Below are 27,493 nucleotides of genomic sequence, written 5' to 3' on the forward strand. Positions count from 1 at the left end.
CGATACTTTGGGTGGCGATAATGTATCCATACACGGAAGCCAAGTATCGATCTTTTATTTAATCAATTCTAAACATTTTGGATGTAGAATAATAAAATCAATTTATTTTTTGTTGACAAAGTTTTCCTTTGGCGACAATTTGCTGTAGAAAAAAGGTAATCATCGCAATACTCAATGTACCGCGATAATATCGTATCGGGACTTAAGTATCGTGACGATATTGTATCGCGGGACCTTTGGTGATTCCAACCCCGAGTACTAATTCATTATTTTTCTTGCAGCTTGACTTTGCTTATAGACTTTAGTACTTTCAGTACGACCAGCAGATATCTAAGTGTAAAGACTCTCCAGAAAATAACTTGAATAACAAAAAAAGGATGAGAAAAAATAATGAATTTGTACACAAGGAGCAATTTACATTTTTTTATGAAAATAAACTTGACATGACGTTGGCAGTACAAACAGTATACGGTCTTAATCTTTTATGGATAATTTTCATCCTTCCGTTTTGTGTACTTTACTACACAGCAGCTGTTCACAGTGTAGTCAGTACAAGTCTATTCAAACATGTTACAAAATATGTTAATTGTCCTTATTTTAAACATTAAGTTATTTTCCAAACTGTTGCGTGGCTTGTCCATGTTGTCCTTAAAAAACATTTACAAAAACAACTTAAACAATGATAATAGAACAATAATCAAAAAAACATTTAGAAAACAACTTAAACAATAACATTAGAACAATAATCATAGAGGACAACTACTTGGTAAATATTTCCCTTCGCAGCCTCACGGTGCTCAAAGAAGAAAATACATAATGAAATAAACCCAACATGCGAGGTTAGAATAAAAGATTAAAATAAATGCTGTGGCACATTCAAGGTAAACACGGACGATGATGAAGGTCAGCTGACAGAATAATGGCTGCATAGAATCAATATCACAAATCTCTAAAGTAGAGAAGACAACTTTGTAAGAGTGTGTGCTGTCCCTCAGAGTTTTATGTTTAACATAGTTATTTAGTAACAGTACTTCTTTTAACAGCTTCTTCATTTCATCACCTTTAACATGATAATTCTGTTTATTGTCAAAATGTGCTTTTCTCTTGATTTTTTTTCCATTAATCTACTCAGTGACAACTTTAAGTTGAACATGTTTTGCAATTATAATGCAGTTTTTGTGCAGATTGATGCAACAACTTTGCATTGCATCACCTCACAACAATCATTTCAGTGGAAAAGAGTATATTTTAATGTAATGTATTTACACAAGTTTTAAGAGAGCGCTGCATGATTTACCAGAGTGAATGGCAAACGGTTGCTGCATCGAAGACAAATATATCATTAAAAACTATAACATAGTTTTCGACATAATAAATACACATATAAAAATAAGCTGTGCAGCATTCAAATGTTGATTTAAAATGTGTTTATCAACGTAATGAATGAAGCTTTGAACCATTCGGTGCAGCCTATGTTGGCTAATTCAAGCTCATGAAACGATCACTCTCTCTTCCCTCTTGCCCTTTTTTTTTTTTTTACAGATTGGCCCAGTCAGAGAGGGAAAGAACACATTTCGTTTGAAATAACCAAAATCCAACTCTACTTGAATCCCAACTTTATGCAGGAAAACAACTTAATGCCATGTCAGTCCATTGGCTCTGCTTTTAGTCAACATCAGCTTATCCAACGCTCCAAAAGACAACAAAGTGCCTTTAAAACACACGAGAAAACATTGTAAGTGGAAGACCATTGAAGTGAAATGTGAAGATGAAGAATCATATTTTAAAAACCAGAACATTGTTTCGGAACTGCTTTGCATCATCAGCTCTGATTATTTCATTGTAAACATGATTCTTCATCTCGAGGATTATTAGCAATAAATACATCTCAGTGAATCGGTCAGATTTCAAAATACAATAAAATACTTTACACATTTAATGTAGAAAAATATGAGTATCCTTGTTACTCGGTGACAAAATCAAGAGTCAGGATTGTGAAGCAAAAAGGCAAAGTGCAAAAACAACAGAGCCCGACAGGAAGACATGGCGACCACTTCCACAAGAAGCTGCGACTTAAAGGGAAAGCCGGCAGCACAAACAACCTGTTAGAGGCCTCTGCTTAAATATTTGTCCCTTTATAATACAGTAAAATAATAAATAACAGAATAAATAATAAGTTTTCTAAAGTATGATCAGGAAGGTATTTTTGGTGCTTTATGTCGACTCAGGAAGTCTGAACAGCAAATTACCTCAAAGAAACAGTCCCAAAAACATAACAATAATAATAATAATAATAATAATAATAATCATGACAGGCCTGTTGTACCTTAAGTGAGCTGGTTTGTTTGTTTCAGGGCTTTGTTTCATAGCCTCCGTCTGTAATTTATTCTCACAAATAACGTTCATATTTGAGGTGCTGGAATCAGTGACTATAGGTAAAAATAAAACATGATCCACGTTGTATTAAAATGATTTCCATCACTTTGAGACATTAGAGACCCTCAAAAAAATCCCCAAAATCAGAAAGAACGCATCTTTCAGGTTGCATCTGAAGAAGCCTTGACATGCAGACCGTGACCACATGACCTCAGAGAAGCAAACAGGATAGGGGGAAACACGTTTTCCAGAATGCCACAGTGTCGTAATTCGCTGCGGCAGAGACAATGGACAATGACAGTAACGCCTTCATCCGTTTCAGTGTGATTTGAATGCTTTGGCGTTTCTCTGAAGCTGCACTGCTTCTCTGTGACCAATAGAGGGAGCAACAGTCTGCTGGTGGAGGGACAACAACGTCAGAGCAAGACAGAGGTCGAAATACGTGAAGAGGTGAAGATAAAGTTGCTCGTTTGAATGCCTGTATCAGGAGCAGACAAAATGGGAACAACTGGAATTCAGGTGCCCTTAGGCAAGGCACTTAAACATCTAAATATGTGTTCGAGTAAAACGGTTAAAGCAGTGAACATACCCCTCGGTTAGTTGTGTGATCAGAGCAGAAAAGAAGGGTTGAGTGTTAGTGTAAACATCTTCAAAAAACAAGAAGAAGCCCAAAGAATCATGAGAAAGCAGTCTGACGAGAGGACGACATACAAGGAAGAACTGGGAACTGCTGTCACCAAAGTGCTTGATCAATTTCCTCTCGTGACAAGAAATTATCGCTTTCAAATTTAGTTTCACAACCAAACATTATGCAGGAAGTGAATGTTGTGAAACTCTTCAAGATAGTTGCTATTGCTATCCTATACTATTGATATAGGATGCTTTGAAATGCAATTATTGTCAAATTCTCAACACCCTTTTGTTTAGCGACATTTAAACAAGATTAAGGAGAGATATTTTGAAGTCTTTATCTCCATCTCATCATTATCACAGTCTTTGTCCCATTGTGTTACACAAACACAGTGAACTTTGAAGTTGTCGAAGAATTATGAAATTGTAATTGTGGCAATAATTTGATTGGATGTGAATGTAAAAATGTATTTGAAAATGGCATTTCTGATCAGATTTAGTTTGGAACTAAATTTCTCCACCGATTTGAAAAATTGTGAAGCTTTCCTGTAAAATTTGCAGAAGGTACAGCGGTAAAACCTTTTTTTTTTTTTTTTCGGTCAATAGCTTCTCACATTCTCAGAAATCTGAGAAAACGATGACTCAAAACTGTTCAACACAGCTTACCAGTTTTAACCTGCAGTCCTTAAAGAGCTGCATTTAGCAGAGTTTCCATTCCTAAAATCTCTTCAAAGAAGATGGTGAGGGAAACCGTACACCAAAAAACAAAAACATAATTTCGTGATTTTGAGCTTCATGATGCATTCGAGCATCTGTGATTGTCGCGGGGCTGTTGAGCCAGGCATCAGTTCTGCTGCTGAATCATCGATCACAGTGTGTTGTCACTTTGGTGTTTGAGGGAGGAGCGAAGGCGCCGTCGTCGGCGCTGAGCTGTCGTACCATCTGCGTGGATGGACTTTGGTGTTGGCTGTGTTACGGAGTACCTCTGAGCCAGGCATCTCACCCTGGAGTCCCTGGAGGGAGGGATCAGCGTGTCACTGCTACGACTGCTGCAGCTGCACAAGCTTTCTGTAATGTGGCATGACTTTGATCTCCGGTAGGTAGAGCGCCATCTCCAGGGCAACCAGGATGGTGAACTCAAAGGATATCAGCTCCCTCCTGCTGATCCTGAAACGCTCCTCCAGCTTCTACAGAGACACAAAACCAGCAATGGCATGAGACACGCAATGCTTACTTTCTATTGGCCCATTGGATGATGAATTTTATATTTTTTGAAGCATAAATGCAGTATTCAGACACAAGAGACCTTAAAGTGTCTCTAAAGTGAAAAGTGCAACTCTTAGATAACTGGTCAGTACTGGAGACACATTTAAAAATTAAAAAGAAACGTCAGCACAGAAATGTCAATGATTTTTATTTACTTATCAGCTGATATACTTGCTGATTTCTCCTTAATAAGCTCACATTTCCATTTTATCAGTTGGGATGTAATGACAGTGGTACTAAGTTCTATTGTTCTCTACTGTGTGTGAAGAGAGTCGTGAGTTAACTGTGGAGGACAGAAAACAACCTGCAGCTCAGAGACGCTGCAGGCCGTTTTCCATCTGCTCAGGTAGATCAGCTTCTCAAGCACTATGAGCAACATGAGCTCACTGACAGGCAGAGGTAACCACCACAATCCTCGTGTGTGTGTGTGTGTGTGTGTGTGTGTGTGTTACTTACTGAGAAATTTCAGGTTTAACATTTTTGAGAGAGTTTTTGATGTTTAAAGTCATTTTTTGTGTTAACGAAAAAATAATATGATTTTAGCAGTTAAAACCATGATTCTACACCCTTCAGAAAGGGTGGATCCCACCAGGGTGGTACCAGTCAGTGGTCCCCATCGGGTAAGAAAAACGAGTGTGTGTGATACATAGACATAGCCTGAGAAATTTCAGGTTGAACATTTTTGAGAGAGTTCTTGATGTTTAAAGTCATTTTCTTGTGTTACCAAAAATATGTTATGATTTTAGCAGTTAAAACCATGACTGTAGACCCTTCAGAAACAGTGGATCCCACCAGGGTGGTACCAGTCAGTTGTCCCCATCGGGTAAGAAAAACGAGTGTGTGTGTGTTACTTACATCAATGAGGTGTTTGACCTCCTGTTTCTTGAGGTCACTGCTGATCTTAGCAGCCAGTAGGATGCAGGCAGCTGACACCAGCTTCCTGTAAAACCACAGCAGCACATAGTAAATGAGATATCATGGATATCATGAGAAGATAATTACTAATCCGATTCATGTGTTTGTACCTCAACTCCAAATTGTCCTCCTTTAAGTAGTCCCTGTACATGAACTATTTGTGACAGTCATGTGATGCTGATGTTAAAGTACCTGTTCTGTTTATTGAGTCGACCCTGCAGCACCAACTTCTCAAAGTACACGAACGCCATCGCGATGGTGACGGGCTGCATGCCGCAATCTTCCCCAACGACTCTCATCTCTCTCTTCAGACTGCGAGACAAGAACAGTGTTGATATCCTTACAGTAGTTTCAGCAACGTGCAGACAACCTGACTGAGTATTCTATTATCATAACAGTATCATAACAGTTGATTTTGAATACTACCTGCGTATCTTGCTGAGAGTGAGTTTAATGTGAGGATACTTCTCCTTAAACGTCTCGTTCATGTCTTTCTTCAGATCCGACGGTTTGACGTACTCTATTACTGTTGTCTGGAGGATAAAGGACGAGAGGGGAGGATGTACATTAAAATAGAGAAAACAGAAGAAAGAAAAAGGAGTGCAGGAGGAGAATAATGCATAAACAGGAAGGGAGAGACGTGTCATCATGTGGAAGTGGAAGCACAGACATTTAAAAGTCAAACCAGCACTTATAACCAAATAATTTAAACTGCTTTTAAACTGTGAGGAACGTTTTTACTTTTCTTACTGTAATGTCATATCTCTTGTTTATATTGCTTCTGTTGTCTGTTTTTATCTCGTAAAACAACATTCAAAACAACATTGTGAATAAGAGATTCCCTGATTGATCCCAACATATAAATACAGTCAAGTTCTTATTTTAGATATGCAAGAATAAATTAACACTTTTATAAATCTATATAAAAGAGATATTATAGATCATCTTCAAATTCCAGTTTTGTGAACCGGGTTTAAGGGGATTTATTGGTGTTGGTATGTGTGTGTGTGTGTGTGTGTGTGTGTGTGTGTGTGTGTGTGTGTGTGTGTGTGTGGCCACTGTGTAATGATCACACATACCGATTAAATAGTAACGACAAAGCCTGTGTGTGTGTGTGTGTCTGGAGATTTTCATTCAACTCGGTGGAGAGATAAAACTAAGCTGCTGCCTATAGGATAATTATGTTGCTGAAAAAGAGTAGTGTGTGTGTGTGTGTGTGTGTGTGTGTGTGTGTGTGTGTGTGTGTGTGATTCCTCAGTAGTGATTATTCTCTTCTCAGAGGTCTATAATCCTCAAACCGCACTTCTGTTATTGCATCTTTATTGTCTCTCTCTCCTTCAGTTTTTCATTCTTTCCATATGCATGTTAGTTCAATCTAAATCAATTGTTGAATGAGATGTAATCAGCTCGTTCCAGTGTCTTTTTACCATGTAAGAGGCGAAGATCAGCACTCGTTTGTGTTTCCCACAAGGCCACTGGGGGTCACTGAGGAGGTTCGGGTCGTAGTCCAGCAAATCTTCAAGACCTGCACGCACGCACGCACGCACACGCACACGCACACGCACACACACACACACACACACACAGTCAAGTCAAGTCAGTTACATTATAGTAGAAAATGATAATCAGAAATTAGCATTTCCCCTCTTAAGATACAATGAGATTAACCTTCATTGATCCCCAGAGTCTGACCATGTTATAGAAGTGCTTTTTATAAAATGTCAACAATCAATAAGTGAGGTAGTTTAATTGATTAGATTTTTATGAATATCATATTCTCGTATGACAGATATCATGCAGAATGATAACTGGCTTCCTCCCCGAGAGCTATATACACAAAGAAATACCAGAATAATCTCTGTGATGTGTTGGAGACTGAAAGCAGGGAGCTGCTAGCCCGGCTCCACCTCAAACAGCTTTATCCTTTTCCTGTTGTATTAACTGTATTATAATACCTATTTAACTGTTTAAGATGAAGTCCTGACGTTGTGGTGAAGTTAACGTCACACAGTTTCATAACTCATAAAACTATATCATTGCTGGAGGCTTTTGTGACTTTAGCCAACTCACATAAAATGTGTGATAATGACGGCTTTTGGGAGCTGAGAGACCGAAGAGTCACATCACAAGAAGACTCAAAATATAAACCTGCTATCAATATGCACACAAACGCACACTAACCACACAGCTGTGTTGTGTTAATAAAAGGTTCCAGATTAGAAAGAGAAGTTTAGAGGCTAATACAGGGGTCTGCGGGTGTGTTTATAGAGAGCAGAAGCACGAGACACACACTGTGTATGCACACACACACACACACACACACACACACACACACGTTTGAAATATAACAGGAACTCCAGCACAACTGCAAAAACTCTCTCTCTCTCTATCATCTTGTCATCCAACCTCACACTAATCTAATCCCTCCATCCCTCTGTATTTTTATTCTCTTTCTCTCTGCAGCTACAATCACACTCTTCTGCTTCTCCTTCCAGTCACAATGTTCTCACGCTTACTCTAAAACGCAGGGACACGTCAACATTCACATCAAGATCACATTATACTTGGTGGAATTTGTAAATTCCAATATTTAGGAGTACGACAAGGCACGTCAATAAAAGTGAAATATGATTTGTGTAACGGCCCCATCATTCGGATCTGATCTCAAATGTAACGGGCTCCAAAAACATAATCGCCTTGGCAGAGGTAACTGTGTGTGTCCGTCCATGTGTGTGTGCGTGTGAGTGTTACCCAGGTCCAGTCCCACGGTGCTGTTTAGTCTGCTGGGCGGGCAGCTCCTGCCCGGCATGCTGTGTGTACTTCTTGAAATTGGAATCTGTAGCATCAGGTCGCTGGTTGATGATGGCTTCTGCCTCACCAGCGCGTTAGTGGGGTACAGGAACTGGGCGTACGACACCGACTGAGGGCAGAAAAATTGATGAATTCATCGAATATGAATCAAATAACAACATCTTCCTCTGTGTGTGTGTGTGTGTGTGTGTGTGTGTGTGTGTGTGTGTGTGTGTGTTTATTTACCCTGCCGTAGGTGTCCAGTTGAAACCCCTCCAGCCCTGGTAGCATCTCCAGGGTGGTGGAGATGTTCCCAGATGAGTGCCTCCTCCTGGTGTGGTTCAACGTGGGGTCACTGGAGAAAGAGACGGTGGTGGTGGTTAAGCTGACGAGAGAACAGAGTCGTTCCTGGCAGCAGGTTTACAATCAGGGATTTAAATTAAGGATCAAATAAAGGATTCACAACATAAATGCATAACATTGACGTAAGTAACACACACACACGTTTTTAATACCCGATGGGGACCACTGACTGGTACCACCCTTGTGGGATCAGCCCTTTCTGAAGGGTGTAGAGTCGTAGTTTTAACTGCTAAAATCATGATATTTTTTGTTACCACAAGAAAATGACTTTAGACATTAAAAACGTTCTCAAAAATGGTAAACCTGAAATTTCTCAGGTTATGTCTAAGTAACACACACACGTGTTTTTAATACCCCAAGGGGACCCCTGACTGGTACCACCCTTATGGGATCCACCCTTTCTAAAAGGTGTAGAGTCATGGTTTTAACACCTAAAATCATGATATTTGTTTGTTATTAATCATGTATCTTGTGGAAGAGGTGTTGCAAATGTTTCAGGGCCACCGCCATGTCTCTATAACCAATCAGAGCTCAGCACATCACTCTAGCTAAGTGATGTCATTGCTCCGCGTCCTGACACTTCCTACAACATGCATGTGTGGCATGAGTATGATGTGATGTGAGCACGCACACAGCAGTTGTTGATTACCATCTGAAACGCATGTGTGTGTGAACGTGCTAGAGGGAAAGGGATTAGGATAAGTTTACGTAACTGTAATAACATCTGTATTTTCAGCTGTGTTTATACAGTATCCGAGTGTGTGTGTGTGTTGGAGTCAGAGAGAAGAGGAGAACATGATAAGTGTACTTTCTGCTTCATGTTTATACGGAAAAGTGTCTGTAAAGACTAAGGTCTTCATCGGTTGGGGAGGTTAACGTGTGATTATGTCGATGTGTGCACGTGTGTCACCCGCTAAAGATTTCTCAGATGAAATCAGGAAGCTCTTAGGCACATGGGGGAAATGTGTCGTCTTCCCAGAGGAAACTTCTTTCTGTCTCCAGCTGTAGCTCCTCTACCAAGCTCCCCGAATACTCTTTCACCACTGACCTACGTGTGTGTGTGTGTGTGTGTGTGTGTGTGTGTGTGTGTGTGTGTGTGTGTGTGTGTGTGTGTGTGTGTGTGTGTGTAGGTGTGTTCATCACCTGAGGTAAAAGCTTTCTCCGTAGGGCAGAACAGAGAAGGCAGCACACAGAGATCTCTTCGCACAGATCAGAACAATCCTGAAAGACAATGAGTGGTTGTGTTGTTATAACATTTGTTGGGTTTGCTGCTTATAAAAGAAACAGCAACATTCCTCATCACACACTTTTAAAGCAGATTAAACAAACATCCAAAAGCAGGGCTGAAAAAAAAATATTAAAAAAGCGACACTAAAACTTAACTAGAAAATTTCGCAAGAAATTTTGAAAGTGTGGCTACTACTGCCGTAAGACGTCGCAATATATAGCTTTTGTTTCTGACGCCCGTCTCTCCTCCAAAGCACTTGAGTTGGTTTGTGTGTTAAACTGATTGGCTGATATGAAGCACCTGTGTGCTGCCGTCGTCATGGTGACCAAGTGAGCGCCAGCAGACTGATTAGAGGCAGACTGGACTGTGGACTTAAGGAAATAAACTACTGAACGTCCTGAACACACACAAACGTATATGAAATATCATATGACCTTATTAATGATCACAGTGTTGACAACTACACAATATAAAACACACGTAAACGTCTTTGTGTGTGTGTGTGTGTGTGTGTGTGTGTGTGTCTGTTTGTGTGTGTGTGTTTGTGTGTCTGTTTGTGTGTGTTTGTGTATGTGTTTGTTTGTTTGTGTGTGTGTCTGTGTGTCTGTGTGTGTGAGACAAACAGACAGAGAGACAGAAGTCATCTGTGTTGTGTGTGCGTGTGTAAGTGTCTGTGTGTCTGTTAAACTGCCCTAACGAGAACACCTGTGGGTCGCTAGAGCAAAGGTTGCCATGGTGATGACTTCAAAGGGACTTCCTTACGCTGAGCTTAATAGACCTAAATGCTGTGGAACTCCTTTCAAACTATTTAAAAAAAATGGTACTTTAAAAGCTCCTATTGCTTCGATATCGCATATTGAGCGTTAGGAAGACCTGATGAACAGATACTGTGACTGGCGAGTCTGTACGATAAAACATGTGTCTGTACGGGCGATTTACAAATCAGGTACGAGCTTCAGGGGAGACGTGGTTTTGGAGGGAGATTTAACATGGCGGCGGATGGCAGAGCGAGGTGGACTTGCTCTCACATTCAGTCCGATTTCAAGACGTCTGAGTCTGTTGGATTCCTATCGACCGCAGTTTATGACAGAAGACAAGATTTCCAACGTTTCTATCCAACAATGGTGTATGAAGAGTGAACATTGTGGGAGTAAAGACAAAATACGTTTTATTTTTTTAACAGTTTCTGTCGCTTCTTCTCACTCTGTTAATTGGCGCGCCACCCTCTACGAACGTTTCGTGAAATTTTTTTAATGTTTTTTGCATTTTTCGGGAAAACGTACGGGCGAATCTCTTAGAAAAGTCATAGCTCACGATTCCCGCGCAAACCGCACGTTTCGATGTAATTTTTGCGCATGTGCTGGCAACGCTCTGGGAGGAGTAGTGGTTTGACTATAAGAAGAATAATAATAATAACTAGAAAATTTCGCAAGAAATTTTGAAAGTGTGGCTACTACTGCCGTAAGACCTCGCAATATATAGCTTTTGTTTCTGACGCCCGTCTCTCCTCCAAAGCACTTGAGTTGGTTTGTGTGTTAAACTGATTGGCTGATATGAAGCACCTGTGTGCTGCCGTCGTCATGGTGACCAAGTGAGCGCCAGCAGACTGATTAGAGGCAGACTGGACTGTGGACTTAAGGAAATAAACTACTGAACGTCCTGAACACACACAAACGTATATGAAATATCATATGACCTTATTAATGATCAGTGTTGACAACTACACAATATAAAACACACGTAAACGTCTGTGTGTGTCTGTGTGTGTGTGTATGTGTCTGTTTGTGTGTGTGTGTTTGTGTGTCTGTTTGTGTGTGTGTGTGTGTTTGTTTGTTTGTTTGTGTATGTGTTTGTTTGTTTGTGTGTGTGTCTGTGTGTCTGTGTGTGTGAGACAAACAGACAGAGAGACAGAAGTCATCTGTGTTGTGTGTGCGTGTGTAAGTGTCTGCGTGTCTGTTAAACTGCCCTAACGAGAACACCTGTGGGTCGTTTGATCAAAGGTTGCCATGGTGATGACTTCAAAGGGACTTCCTTACGCTGAGCTTAATAGACCTAAATACTGTGGAACTCCTTTCAAACTATTTAAAAAAAATGGTACTTTAAAAGCCACTATTGCTTCGATATCGCATATTGAGCGTTAGGAAGACCTGATGAACAGATACTGTGACTGGCGAGTCTGTACGATAAAACATGTGTCTGTACGGGCGATTTACAAATCAGGTACGAGCTTCAGGGGAGACGTGGCTTTGGAGGGAGATTTAACATGGCGGCGGATGGCAGAGCGAGGTGGACTTGCTCTCACATTCAGTCCGATTTCAAGACGTCTGAGTCTGTTGGATTCCTATCGACCGCAGTTTATGACAGAAGACAAGATTTCCAACGTTTCTATCCAACAATGGTGTATGAAGAGTGAACATTGTGGGAGTAAAGACAAAATACGTTTTATTTTTTTAACAGTTTCTGTCGCTTCTTCTCACTCTGTTAATTGGCGCGCCACCCTCTACGAACGTTTCGTGAAATTTTTTTTATGTTTTTTGCATTTTTCGGGAAAACGTACGGGCGAATCTCTTAGAAAAGTCATACCTCACGATTCCCGCGCAAACCGCACGTTTCGATGTAATTTTTGCGCATGTGCTGGCAACGCTCTGGGAGGAGTAGTGGTTTGACTATAAGAAGAATAATAATAATAATAATAAGCCCGCAGGAGAACATGAAGTGTGCTTCCAGCATGGGGTCTCTGACCCCATGCGGCTGAAGCCACACTTAATAACTGCCTTCATTTTAGTTATGTTAATTATTTCGTGGAAGTACAACCAAAAAAAATTGTCACAGAGGTAGATGTGTATTGAAGCCCATTTCTGTCACCAAAAAAAAAACAAAAAAAAAAACACTTTTTTTTTCGTTGACTTTTTTCCAAAAAAAAAATAGTCAACGAAAAAAGTATGTAAAATAAATACTTTTAATTGAACAACAGGTGGCAAGCCGTTTATTGTTATCAAGCAAATATGCATACAGTACTGCTCAAGTTCTTTCATGATTGAGTTTAATAAAAAAACATATTTGATAATATTTGCAGGAGTTATTACATTTTCAGGATATTACTACATGATCGGCTGCAGAACCCTTTTCAAATAAACCGTAAACCTTCTTCCAGTTGCCGACATCCTGGTGTTTTATCTCATCCTTGGCTGTTTAATATATTTTGTATTGCATGAATAGCATTCAAATTGTTATTGTCTTCATCTTGAGGAACAATAAATATCTGAACTAAACTAAACTGATTTAATTGTGTAACAATTCTTTCTCCCTCCCTCCCGGTGTTCTCCATCTCAATCTCAACTTGTTTTAGACTCAACTCGTAAACAAGTGAAACAGATGTGTGTTTGATGACTAGAAGGCAGGATATTAGTTTGTATTGTGGAATTCATCTGGAGTCTGATTTGTTTTCTCAGGTTATTTAAAATCGGCACTTGAATGTTTTGCCGAACCCTCAAATGACACTTTGCTAACTCCACCTCCATTTTGTTAGGGCTTATTAACAACCTGTTATGATGCTGTTTCTGGAGTGTGTTTCTGTTGCAGATCCTCTGGAGGATGAACCCCAGTGGAGCAGAAACAGCACTTCGCTCGCCTGGTTTCTTTCTCAGAGGAAAATGTTTACAGTCATTATCTTTGGCTCGGGCGCCAAAGGGACTGAAGATGATTCACAGTGTGAAAACAAAAACACACTTCTCTTTTTGAGTGTAATGCTAGTGATGAATCATTTTCTCTTTGATACATACACAAACTACTAGTCATTTATACAGACACTAGTAGACCTGAAGTCATTCACCTTGACCTTTTCTGCCTGAAACATTAAAAACTGACCACACAGCTGTTGAGCTGCAGCTCCACACAGATCTGAGGTTAACCACAGAAACATCACCAAGTCCATTCTGAGACATTCAGAGGGAACACCGCCAGAAGCAAATACTGCCAAATCAAACTACACCGAGCGGCTCTGCGTTTAAGCAGAATACTGGCAGAGAGATCATCTACCGAAGTAGTTACATAATCTGGATTAAACAATATGAGCGAACAACAAGAAGCAAATCCAAATCTTATAACCTTCCACAGAGCCGGCACGATTAAAACCCTTTACACACCGGGGGAATAAACAACACAAATGTCATGTAAAAATACAAAAATATAGATTTGTATTTGCATATATCCTTATATAGGTGTACAATATGACCGGGCATCTGACTTTAAGAAAGGGAATTTTTCATTGCATCTAAACTTATACGTGTTGGCAGATTATTTGTCTACGTACTTTGTAGCAAATCTGCAGTCAAACATTTTAATTCTATCTTGAAAATGATAAAGTAATTGAATGTAATCAATTCCCTCCAACGGCAGGTTAAATTATAAATTGATACTTTAGTTTGATTAGAAACACTGAATATTTTTACAGATATGCTCACAATTGTACATGTTTGACGAAGCTGAGAAGAGAATTCAGTTTCTTTGATCCTGAATAAATGGAGACAATCTCATGCCTCGTCATCCGAGGAGTGAGAACTGTTTTATGAAGTAAAAGGAAGGAAATGAAACACTTTGGTTCAAAGTGTCCCTATTACAAAAGCTAAATATGTCGTTATCTTCCGGTATCAACGTTCTATTTAACTGTCGTTACTATTTTAACTTGGACACAGCTTTATAACGAGTGAACTGTAAACACATTGTGCTCTTCTGTCCCTCCTCCTCCATCTATCCCGTGAGACAGATGAGTTTGGATTTAATGCTGTTGTTGGTTGTGTGTCCCCCTGAGACACGCACTCGTTCCCTAAGATGCATGGGAAAAGTGACGAGCAGGAAATGGCCAGGAAGCTCAGTGGAAACAGTAGAAGCATCAAAACAGGCTGGCTGGAAATGAGACTCAGCTGGGAAATCTGTTCCCTCGACACATCCGTTCATCACACATTTCCTAACTCGGGGGGGTCACATTATTCCACGATCACTTTTAGAGAAAAACAGCACACTAATCCCACTGGGAACTGGATCTGTGGCCCCGGGTTTGAACCTTATGAGCTACACAAAGAATTGAGCACAAAAATTAAGGAAAACAAAATCAATCGTGTTAAGAAATTCCAAGAAAATGTGGATAGTTCTATGAATAAACTTTACAATGACACAGAAAACACGCCATGCCTGATAAGAGTGTGACTTCATGTTATCTACTTCAATTAATCTTGGTAAAGTTCATTGTCACAAAGGATCAAGGATGTCCTAGCAGTGTTTTATTTGTATATGGTTTAGTCACAGTCACAACATTCCTAAAATTTAGAATCATTGTTTTTAGTTTATTCATAAATACCTTCATTTTGCACACGTATGGTATTGTATGTCTTCTGGAACAGTTTAAATGTACAAAGTTGTGCACAAAATTGATTGGAGAGGAGAGAGAGGCAATATGAGCCTTATTCCATCAAGTTATGTATTGATATTTTATCCAAGAAGCTTGTTTTCTAGTAATTTACATCCAGGTGCACGCATGTTAGCTAGAATTAAAAACAATCAGACAATAATCAACAAATTTCACACTCGAGTTTAACAATCATCCTGCTATTATGACACTGAAATATTTTTTTTAGCACTTCTGGGAGCTTATACAGATTCATACATGGTCCTCCCTTTAAAATTCCCCATGAGGCAAAAGGAGGATTAAGGCTTGGAGGCCGCCTGCTTCAGACTGTAACGTTTACTTTTCTCTTTAAGCTGCCGTCTCCGTAATGACATGGCGACTTGGCTGAACAACAATCAGCAGCTCTGCTTCTCTCAGCTGGATCTATTCTAAAACAATCGCCCTGTGGTCTATTATTATCTGCCGAGTGTGTCTGTGTTCCTGTGACACAGAGGTCTGATTTATACACTCGCAAGAAGGACAAGAATAGAAAACAATCGAGGAAGAAATGGACAGAATGACATTGTCCAGGCTACAGCTCAGTTTCTCTCTCCTTGTAGAGTAAAGGCTGAACGTATCTGCATGTCAGCAGAGTTTGTAAAGGTTCAAGGTGAAAGAGACTAAATAATGGAATAGTCAACGTTATAACCCCTATGACCTGAAGAAAAATCCTACAAAGAATGACCTGAATTAACTATAAATACATAGGAATATACAGTGTAAATAAGAAGCTATTTCAGGTTATGCATTATGTATGTTTTTGTTCCAGTTGGTTGTGTTCAGACTAACTCCACAGGGGGTTTAGAGTAAGTACACTTTAGTTGGATAACAGAGGTTTGACTTATTGTGGAGAATATAGATCAGAATACAGATAGAAAAGGTTGTGCACAATAACTGGCGCTCTGTGTTGTCGCACAGGGGCCATTTGTTTAAACATATTTATTTTCTTTCTTTGCACAGACAGCAACACCCCGAGCCCACGGCCACGCCCTTGTTGTGCTTAGGTGCTTTTTGTAACACCACATGTTGTGAACAGCTTAACCCCGTCTAAACTAGGAATGGGAATCACCAGAGATCCCATGATATTGTCACGATACAATATTATCACGATACTGCAATACATTGAGTATTGTGATATATTGCGATTTATTACCTTTTTTTTCAACCACAAATTGTCCCCAAAGGAAAACTTTGTCAACCAAAAATAAATTGATTTTATGATTCTAGGACCAAAAAGTTTAGAATTGAATAAATAAAAGATCAATACTCGGCTTCTTTGTATCGATACATCATCGTCATGCAAAATATCGCGATACTGTGCTGTATTGTTTTTTTCCTCCACCTCTAGTCCAAACCTGGACAAAAACTCATCTGCAGCACTGGAACAATGTGATGTGTGCTACTCTCAACCTTTAAAAAAGGGACAAAACCCCAAACCCACCACTACATTACTGGACAGATCACTGGATTTGACATTTCCGTGGTTGTAAGTGTTGCTGCAGACAACAGCAACTACATAATAATATGTGTGTGTGTGTGTGTGCGCGTGTGTCTAACCTGCTGCCTCTTGTGTCGTACTGTTTCATGTTTTTGATGAAGTGGATCTTCTTGGCGTGTCGAGGTTTTGGAGAGCCGCCCGAGAGGTTACGAGTCCTACAAAGAGACAGACATGGAGGTGAATGAAGAGTTTCACTCACATTGCAGCAATTCATGAACATTAATGTCAGAGGACACACACACACACACACACACACACACACACACACACACACACTCTCAGACCTGAAATCAAAGTGAACATAGCATACAACGAATATGAACAATCATTTTGTTTATGGGTAGTTACTGAAAGGGAGGATTAAATGTGCCCCGGGGGCTAAAGACTTTAGTGTTTATTGTCGCACTAAAGCTCCTCCCCTAATCTGTGTTGGGGATTAACTCCTTCAAATTAACGCACACAACAGATCAGAGAAGCTGTGGTGGAGAAAGATGCAAACCAGATGCCTGCGCCTGTTACTGTAATAAAACCATAGATAGATAGATCTCTCTCTGTGTGTTTATATATATATATATATATATATATATATATATATATATATATATATATATATATATATATATGGGCTGTGGAGTTGATGGGCTGTGTAAAGTTAAAAGACAGTTTGCAGAATCAAACCATTAAATTATAGCCATTTTGATTAAATGTTTATGAATATATATATATATATATATATATATATATATATATATATATATATATATATATATATATATATATATATATATATATATATATATATATATATATGACCTGTTCACCAAGCAAACCTCGTATGTTAACATGTAGAAAAGCAATATTTTAATCTGCTCCGAATGACTTTACATCACTCTAGTAGTGGTCCAGTGTGTCTTCAGGCATTTACTTGTGAATGGTGGATAAGAAGGAATAAAGCATTTGTTGACCAGGTTGGAGTAATAAAGCCTCAATGTTATTATTTTATAACCTTCATTCAGGAAAAGCACAACACAACACTCTGCTGCACGAGCCAAAACAAAAGGCTGCCTGGAGTCAAACTGTTTATCTTAGTCTGTCACAGCATCTTGGATTAAAACAACAGACCTTAGATCAGTTTACTGACATCACAGCAGTTATATAACATTAAGACTTCCGCATGGGTACACACACACACGACAACTCCACAGCCCAAAATGTCCACATAAAAAAAAAAGCCGAAAATACAGAGTTGTTGCACAACTGTGACAGTAACGCACACAACTTACTGTTGAAACGTGAACACACTTGTTTTACAGAGACGGAGAGAGAGAAACGAATAGATAGACGAATATATGGATAGACTGATAGGTAGATAGACGGAAAGATAGATAGACTGATAGATTTATACTTTATTAATCCCCAAGGGGAAATTTGTTAAAAAGAGAGACAGAGACGAAGATGGAGAGAGAGATAGAGAGGAGACAGACAGAGCATCAGTGAGTCCACAGCAGATGGAGTTTAAATCCACACACACCTGCTTCACAAGTGAAGCAGATGTTTGTGGATGTGCGTGTGTGTGTCTGCGTGTGTGTGCGTCATTTGGGTATTGGGTGCGTTTGCCAAACATTGTGGGAATTATATAACAATTATACAATTGAATTAGAAGTAAATGTGCTGATGGTAACTGAGGAAAGCATCAATTTAAGTGCTACATCCTTTCAGGATGATGTCATCAGATGATGTCATCAGTAGTGGAACGTAGATTTTCAACATTTTCAATAAAGATAAAGACGGAAAGTATGAACACAGAACTGTCTGCGCTGTCACTTCTTCAGTATTTTTATACCCAAGATGCTATTTATACCAGTTCTATATTTAGTGCATCCACTGAAACCACGGTCACATGACGGGATCGTCTCAGCCTTCACGTCCATGGGAACGTTCAGTCTGCAGCATTCTGGGATGTTGTGGAATGTTTCCATTGTATGGGAATAGAAAAAGAGCACAATGATGACGGTGCAGATCAGGAGGATGATGGCGGCAACATCTAGATAAGCGAGGGATAGCCGACACCGTCGCTCTCACGCTCTTTCTAAATCTGACCCAGTATCTGAGCTCTGGATCTATAGACCAGTGGCTCATTTCCATTAAAACCAGTCTGCTTTGTCACTCTTGGATGTTGTGGAAAGTTTCCCTTCTGTGGGAATGGAAAATCAAATCTGCTATTTCCTTCGCTGCAGAGAATGATTATGATTGCTGTTCAGATAACCTTCATATTGCAGAAAACTTTCTAAATATATGACATTTTCTTTAAATATTTGTATCATTAAGTTAAAACTAAAAGGCCGAATCAAAAACAGCAACGCTACTCTTTTGTCAGATGCTTCGTTGGCTTTTACAAATGTTCAGACTTTCTGAAAATATCCTCGTTGCTAACAAATAAGAGTGATTTAATGCATGAATATATGAATACATGAATGGAAACAGCGGGTCACATTGTTTAAACATTTTATTTGGTGGACAAATCTAGTTGTTATTCAGTTTAACATTAGCATTGCAAGTTGTGTGATGTCATGTGATCGTACTGCTCCACTAGACGTGGAACAGTATTTTTATTTTGTTTAGTTGAGCGGTTTCTGCTTTTTTATCTTCACACACATTCCCCCGGTGAGCTGGACATCAGCTGCCTGCAGCTGGCAATAAGTTACAGATACACATTGTTTGTGCGTTTGTTATCAGAGCAGCTGGGCGGCTCGTTGGGCTCTTCAACCCCAGCACCCTGCATGCAATGCACTAACCAAGGGGGTTGATTATATTTAACCCTCCTGTTACCTTTGAGGTCAATTTGACCTCTTCAATGTTTAACGTCTCTAAATTAATGATTGACATCATTTTTTTGCTTCATATTTCATGACTTTTCCTAATTTAATGGGGAGAAAACATAAAACTGACATGATGATATGTGTTCAATATGTATACATCTTGTATGCATCTGTGTTATTTGGCTGTTTTTCACTGTGTAAAACATAAGAAATCAACATTTTACACTGATATTTGCTTCTCTTGTATCTTGATGATCTGACAGCTTCTTCCTGCTCACATACAGCCTTAACTGATCAGAGGCAGGGTTAAGCTCAGAATAGACTTTAGCTCACACACACACACACACACACACACAACACACAACACACAACACACAACACACAACACACAGGCTTATTTCAACCCACACTGGCTTAATCTGTCTCTGCAGATGTCATGCTGTTATTTGTCTATAGGACAGGGATCAATATTAAGTCTTAAGGTCGTCTATAACAGTGAATGCTTTGTTTTGTTGCAAACCTTCAGTGTTGTTTTACGCACTTTGAACACATGACAACACACATTTCCGATCACGGGGTCCTACCCCATGTTTTAAAGTGTGTTGACTGCCTGGGTCCAGAGTTTCATATCCATCCAGTTGACCGATTCGTCAGTAAATACATTTTCACAGATATAAGCACAATAAAACATACGTTTTCATATCTGGATCTTTTTTTTATTTTACTCCAAAAGGAAAAGAGTCGCTTAAAAAAGCTGATCAGATACGAATCAGCCAGATGTGAACAAGCTACACAATGTTTTTAGTTTTGCACCATTTATTCACTGTAGTGAAAGTTTAGTTAAAACAGCTCAAATAATCTGCAGAATATTTTGCACGTCCAAAATCTTAGTTGTGATCTTACTGGTCAGCGATTCATTCAAGAGCTTCAAGGTTTCCGCTGCTTTCCTTGGCAAAACCTGCCGCGTGTGGAATTAAAGCGCTGGGATTGGTCAGGCTCATGCTGGTCGACGTACTGGGAAAGTAGATATGCAGTGGGATACATGATCATATGGAAGTCCATTTCCGCGCAAAAAAGGAAGAAAAAAAATGACCAAAAAATTGAAAAATTTAGAACCAAAAAAATAATAATTGGGGATAAAAAAAAAAAGAGGACAATAATTTTTTTTTTTTTAAAATTGGCTTTTTTTTGTTGCCTTTTTCTAAGTCAATGAAAACAACAACAAAAACGAAAAAAAATTTACATTTTTTTTGTCCTAATTTATTTTTTGGTCCAAATTTTTTTCTAATTATCTTCTTTTTTTGTCCTAATTTTTTTTATTTTTTTTGGTCCTAATTTTTTTTTTGTGTGGTGGAAATGCGCTTCCATATATTTATGACGTTTTAGAGATAATATTTCCTAATGCTTGCTGTCTACAGGCCATTATAAACTCACAGTTCTAGTTGTACATATGATAAAAACTTGGTGTGAGTTAAAAAAAAAAACATACAAGATTGATTAAAACCTGCAGTGTCTGTTCAGCAGAGAGGGTTAAAGGGAAATAAGTGACTTTAAATGTGCAAATATAGTGATGTCTCACACTCACTTTACCTCTCTCTCAGTCTGTGTGTGAGATCACAGAGGCTTTCACGCACACAGCTGGGTTTTTTTAAACACCACTTATACAAAATCTGTAACACACACACACACACACACTTCGTCATTGTCTAACCACAAACCATAGATTAAATGTCCTGTTGACGCACGCACAAGGAAGCAGTGTGTCTGTCCACTGCCTGAGACACACACACACACACACACACACACACACACACACACACACACACACACACACACACACACACACACACACACACACACACACACACACACACACACACACACACACACACACACAGATTAAAGACTCCTTTTGCTTCTTTTTCTGCAAGAGAAATGCTCCTTCCTTTATCATAACCTTCTTTTCTCTATCTTTATTCAAACACTAAACTAGAACATTTACTGTTACGTTTTAACCGCTTCAGTTGGAAATCAGCTGTGGTGCTTTTGCAGAGTTAGTCTGGTTTGTTTCAGCTCGTGTGGAAACATTCAATCGCACCGCGGTGCGAAACCACAGAGACAAAACAAACAGACAAAACCACAGGACATTTATATGACATATGAGTTTAGCACAATTTTAAAAGCTATAGTAATAAATCTATCTACTACTACTTTAAGGTGAATGGTTCTATTGCTTCTATTCACTAAATGCTGTCAAACATACTGCGTTTGCACTCTGACGTCTGTTTTACGGACAGACACCAAACTAAGCTGTGTACCTGCGGAGTATCTTTAGTAGATTATATCGTATAATCCAGCTCTGCTAATGGGGTTGTTCTTCTCACTCGGATTGTAATCCAAATGTGACATAACCTCTGTAAGGTGTTTAAGTGACAGACAGGATTAATTAAAGGTGGTTATAATAGAATTATACGAGTATATAAAACAAACTGTATGCATTTGAAGAAGTCTTAGAATATGACATTAAAATGTTCACGAGAGCATAACATTGCAAACTGGATGTAACTGATAAGACTGTGTATCCGCGCGCGTGCGTGTAGCATCCGTTATCAAACCAGACCACATACACACACATTGTCATAGGAAGACTGTGGTCTGTTCACACAGATGGCGACACATTTAAAACACATTAACCTGTTAAAAGTTCCTCTCTATGTTTAGTACAGCATGTTCACACCTCACCACAGTGTGTATACTTCAGAGAGGTGTGATGGTTTTGGTACACACCTTGCCTCGACATTATTTATAGCATTAAACTTTTGATTTCCATTTCCTGTAATATGATAAAATAATGCGGTCGTCATATAATTATATATACATGCAGTATAATGTACTTAAAAATATATATTTTACCAATATTGACAATTTTGTGAGGAGATCCGTTAGCAAGTCCTCCAGGTTAGTGGTTAGCCAACTTTACTTGTAATCAGCAGATTCATTGATAATAAAAATAGAGTCATGCATGTTTAACACACACACACACACACACACACACACACACACACACACACACACACACACACACACACACACACACACACACACACACACACACACACACACACACACACGATGATGTCAGTCAGATTCCATTCCTTCTTTGGGTTGTGTGAGTTGGTCCAGAGGGTGTGTCTAATCAGTGCTTTGTGCTGATACGTTTTCTGCTTTAGGCAACAAAGTTCAACACAAAGTTTTGGGAAAAGAGTGATTTAAAACTTAGATGCAGTCAAGTGTATGTGTGTGTGAGTGAGTCAGCAGAAGGATTCGTGACATGTCAAGGTTGCTATAGACTGAAAATGGTCACATTTTGTTTTATAAATGTTTGTAAAAGGTTTGCAGCTTTACACCCATCAGTGTCAATCGTTAACACATATCAGTTTGTGCTGGAAAATATACAGAAATGTGTCACAAGACTAGATCTGATGTTATTATCCACTATAGCATCAGTGTTTTCCTGCATTATAGTAACGTGATGAGATTTTCTGAACATGCCAGACTGTCTTTACCTATTTCGTCATGATATTCACATTACTGAGGATTATTTTTGAAAAGTCTCATTGTGTAAATGTTTTGTGAAAGCACCACTGTTCAATTATACAAATCAATCAAATCATATGTTTAGCGATATTTGATTTTCTCCATGTTGCCCAACCCTAATATCAGTTCAACGAGTAAGTTCAAAGTAAAGAGATGAAAACAAGTGAAAGATAAGGAGAAGAAACTGCAAAGACTCCAAAGACAGAAAAAGAACCAGGGGTGTGAAAGAAACCTGAGAGACACAGAGAGTAAAACAAAAGTTTTAACAGCCAAACCCTAAAATACTGTTTATTCTGCTGGGAGAAAATGAAGGGAGGAGACGCACGTATGTTTCCAATAGGAAGAGTGACTCAAGGGGGGGAATGCCAAACCCTAATGTAAACCAGGAACAACCCTCATTTCATCAGTAGCGAGGCTTTGCCTCTATACGTCACTAAGTCCATGACGTCATGTGGGGAAAGCGTGACCTTTCCCTGGGGAAGGTCAGCCAGCAGACCAGACTGAACCGCCTCTCTTGGCTGTAGTGCGATCTCCTGGCACGAGTTATTCACATTTACCATCGATCCTCAGCTGAGTGACTCAATAAACTATCACCTATCTCACACCCATTGTTTGCCAAGCAAAAATAATAAAGCTGAACATACGTTTTCCCAGGTAAAACAGCAGATATTAATGCACCTCATCCTCTGATCAGCTAGTGTTAGCCTATGTTCTTCCTCCTTGAGGGTGAAAGTCTTATTTTTATAAAAAGGTGTAATACTTTTTTATAAAGTTCACAAGGTGCTTACTCCTGTAATGAATGCTACAATCTATACTAGAAATGTCAATGTCACAGTAGAAAATAAAATACCAAGTTCAGCCTGAACATGAACAGTGACTAATGCAACAGCAATTTTAGGTGACGTAGTCCAAGTGTGTACTTTACCAGCCAAGTGTCCTCACTTAGTTTACATAAAGAGCATCAGTTAAAAAGCTAACCTGGTCATATGAGTCAGTGTGTGTAATCTGTAGGCTAATGAAGCGGCTAGCTGGCTGGCAGGACTTCACACACTGAGCTTTGTTACAGACAGCGAGGCCAAACAGAAGTGTGACTAATGATCAGACGCTGCCGCCCAAATTTCATCGCGCCAGGAAGTGTGTAGGTGAGGAGAAGGACGCTCGCTAACTCAACAAATCATATTGCCAAAAGGAAATACAACACCACAGCAGCTATCATATGAAAGCCAACGGCAAATGAGCTGAAGATCAGTTAACATATGAATGAATTATTAATCAAAATACAGTTTACATCAACATCCAGGAAGACGTTGTCACGTAGTGTCCAACCAATAAAACCATAAGACAATATTATTGTTGTTTACTTACTTATACTATATTGGTATGTTAGGTGTGAGAAATATGTTTGCACTTTGCAGAAATCAAGGAACAATATTCTATTTCAATGTTTCGTCAACACAAAAAATAAAAAGAGATGTATTGGTAAAATTATGCAATCACTAACTTAAAGAGAACACAATCCAGAACCCTTGATAATGTGCTGATATAAAGCTGAGCTTGCATTTGTTTGGAGTTTAAATAATTAGTCAAATCATAGTGGATCAAGAGAAAATAATCTGCGAATATTTTGATGGTGAATCATTCGAGTCTTGTTTGAGAAGCTCAAACTAGTATCGACAACCTTTGGTTCAAAGTTGAATTTGCTGCTCGTCTTTGATGATATTAAACTAAATTGAGCAACTATATAGTTTATTTTGTATGTTATTATTTATTGAGCAAAATGCTGAACATGCTCTGTTGTTTCTGTCTTTTATATCATTATACATTTAATATCCTGGAGGTCCTGGACTGTTGGAAAATAAACCATTTGTAAACATACATGGTGATGGGCATTACTCAGTATTTTGGAGAATACACTGAAAAAAAAGCTTGAATAATCAGTAATAATGAGATTTAGCCTTTTGCAGAATAACTTTTTTTTAAACTTCTCGTTGCAAAGTAGTCACAAACCAAGATGCAATGTGTGAATTACACTCATTAGTGACACTGACAACAGCCATCTTGGCATGAAATACGATGAAATGCTGCATTATGCAGCATCCCGGTACACAAACAACATCAAGTCACACAGCAACAGCTGCAGGTGACGGTTGGCGGCGGCTGCAGCCGTCTGACGAGCCGTTATCTGTCGCTAATTTCCCAGCTCGTCGTTAGGTGTAAATAGGTTAAGCAGTCATTATGGCAGCGGGGCTGATTCTCAGGGTTTGATACGCTGCCAACATGGTGACAAAGCTAATCCGTCCATCAGCACTCACGCAAGTGCTGCAAGCCTGAACCGCCGCCAGAAGAGGATGCTTCATATTAAACACACGACCACGCTCATCCTCAGAAAACCAGACTCACACAAGTCATGTAAATTAATCTCTCACTCGTTTTCCACTTCATCTTTCTGATTTCAGCCAGTCCATATTTGTCTGATTTTCTCCCTTTTGGCAATCAAATCCTGAGTTACTGTTGTAAACACCCAAATGAAACGTATTCTGGGTTACTGTGCCACAAAACACAGCTTGACTTCCGGTTGTCTGTTGGTGGTTTTTAACCGTGGGTTCACTTCTCCTCTACAAAGCCACAAGCTACTCCAACAGGCTCCAACAAGCTGCTCCATTATCTTTAACTGTGTATCCTGTTCAGTCCCAGCTGACATTGAGTGAAGGCAGAGTTCACCTTGGACAGGTGTGGCATGTTTAGACAGTCAATTCACTATAAGCAAAACATTACGAGTGTATGTTTACAATGGGAAACCACAACATATAATCAGACGCATGGGCATCCTTTAAGGTTCTTTATGAATTGGTACATATACGAACCAAAACTTTAAATACCTTATTCTTACAAGTATAAATGCAGAATTACCCAAAATCTAAAAATGATGGCTAAGTTCTCAAATGCATTAGTATTTTGTGATCATAATCATCTTTAATGGCAATGTACATTTTCACATACATGGAATTTGACGCCGGATTCTGCGCTTCGTACTTCTTTCAATACAAGATAGATAGCTAGATATAAAAAAGATAAATATAAAATAAAGACCAAAAAATAAGACATTAAGGGAACACAAAAACAGTAAACAGCTGTCAAGAAAGTGCAGCTAGTGCAGGTGGAAATGTCTGATTGTTCAATTGTTTAATCATGTCCTAGTAAAAACAAATGACTTTGCATCAATTCAATATTTGATTAAAAATATATATATAATAATAATAATAATAATAATGAAGAAGACTAAAATAATCTGATTCAGCATTCGTTGCTAACTTTAAATACTTGGCATTGGTGCTGAAACCAAAGTCGACCAATCGATTGGTCCGTCAACAGAAAATGAATCGCAAACTATTTTGATATTCGTGCTGCTGTTCCTTTATGACTTTGTGGTTCAATGTGGTCCAGACCAGAAGCTTTAATAATCCACACCCACACCAACGCTACCTCCTTCAGTCAAGTGGCATTAGTGGATATCTGCTCTGAAGGAGCCGTTGGCCGACATGACTCAGGACACGTGACACGTCTCCTCTACAGGTTCTGCTGCCTTCCCGCCTCCTCACCTCCAGACAGTGAGGTCAAAGGTCATTCACAGAGAACAGTTGCATCCCGACCAGTGACACGCAACACACACGCTAAAGGGCACCGTGGACGTGGAACTTGACCAGACAGCCTGTGAACAAGTCCTTTCGCGCGCGTGTGTGTGTGTGTGTGTGTGTGTGTGTGTGTGTGTGTGTGTGTGTGTGTGTGTGTGTGTGTGTGTGTGTGTGTGTGTGTGTGTCTCTCTCTTTCTCTCACCTTTGTCGCGGCTCCGAGGACACCGAGTTGCAGCTCTGAACCGACAGCAGCGTGGAGGACTTCCGCGGACCCAGTGGCGACGGCAGCCCGCTGGCGCTGGACGAGGACGGCGAGAGCAGGTTAAAGTTCCCCGGCGATGGGGACGAGCCTCTGCGGGGCTCCAGCAGCACCTCCGCGCTCCCCGCGTCGTTGAACCCGGTGTCCGACGGCAGGACGAGGATCGGCGGTATGTTGAGGAGACCCATCCTCGGTCCCGGGGAGGGATTCGCGTTCCCGCCGCTGCTCGCGGCCGCCACACCGGAGAATGTCCCGTAGCGTCCAGGCGAGTGACCGAGCTCCGGACACAGCTCGGCCGCTGCCGCTTCCCGGTCGGCGTCTTTGTGGTGGCGGCTTCCTACGTGGTCCGCCGTATCACACTGGACCGGCCGACCGTCTAAAGAGATGTTACTAAGGAATAAAAGAGCGGCTTGTCTCCGGCGTGAGTTCTCCCGGTTCCTTCGACTGTGTTCCCGGTTACTGAGCGGCTTTCTGCCGCTGCCGGCGGCGGTTATCGGAGCGCCGTGCTGCCCGTACGCAGCAGCCGCCGCCATGCCGCCGTCCCACCGAGGAAGTCAACTGGAGGATGAGCTCGAGACCCGCTGCTGTCAAATCCCTTTTTACCCGGCGCGAGACGGCGTCACGCCCTCCGCCCCTCTGATTGGTCGAGACAGAGACGCGTCACAGCGTGTGTTTCT

General features: G+C 39.9%; 1 protein-coding gene across 1 annotated transcript; it reads right to left on the reverse strand.

Moving 5' to 3' along the window:
• Positions 1-456: 456 nt before the first annotated feature.
• Positions 457-27,377, reverse strand: cables2b (Cdk5 and Abl enzyme substrate 2b). Its single transcript, XM_068598294.1, has 10 exons — positions 26,760-27,377; positions 16,569-16,664; positions 9,484-9,561; positions 8,224-8,332; positions 7,939-8,107; positions 6,615-6,712; positions 5,614-5,720; positions 5,380-5,499; positions 5,128-5,212; positions 457-4,193 (listed from the first exon to the last, which is right to left on the reverse strand). Exons 1-10 carry the CDS (start codon positions 27,347-27,349, stop codon positions 4,047-4,049), a joined length of 1,599 nt encoding a protein of 532 aa, XP_068454395.1. The 5' UTR covers positions 27,350-27,377; the 3' UTR covers positions 457-4,046.
• Between the last annotated feature and the right edge of the window lie 116 nt (positions 27,378-27,493).

Source organism: Clinocottus analis, unplaced genomic scaffold (genome assembly GCF_023055335.1).
Source record: "Clinocottus analis isolate CAN_PGR_092001 unplaced genomic scaffold, fCliAna1.0.p SCAF_4, whole genome shotgun sequence".
Taxonomy (NCBI): Eukaryota; Metazoa; Chordata; class Actinopteri; order Perciformes; family Cottidae; genus Clinocottus; species Clinocottus analis.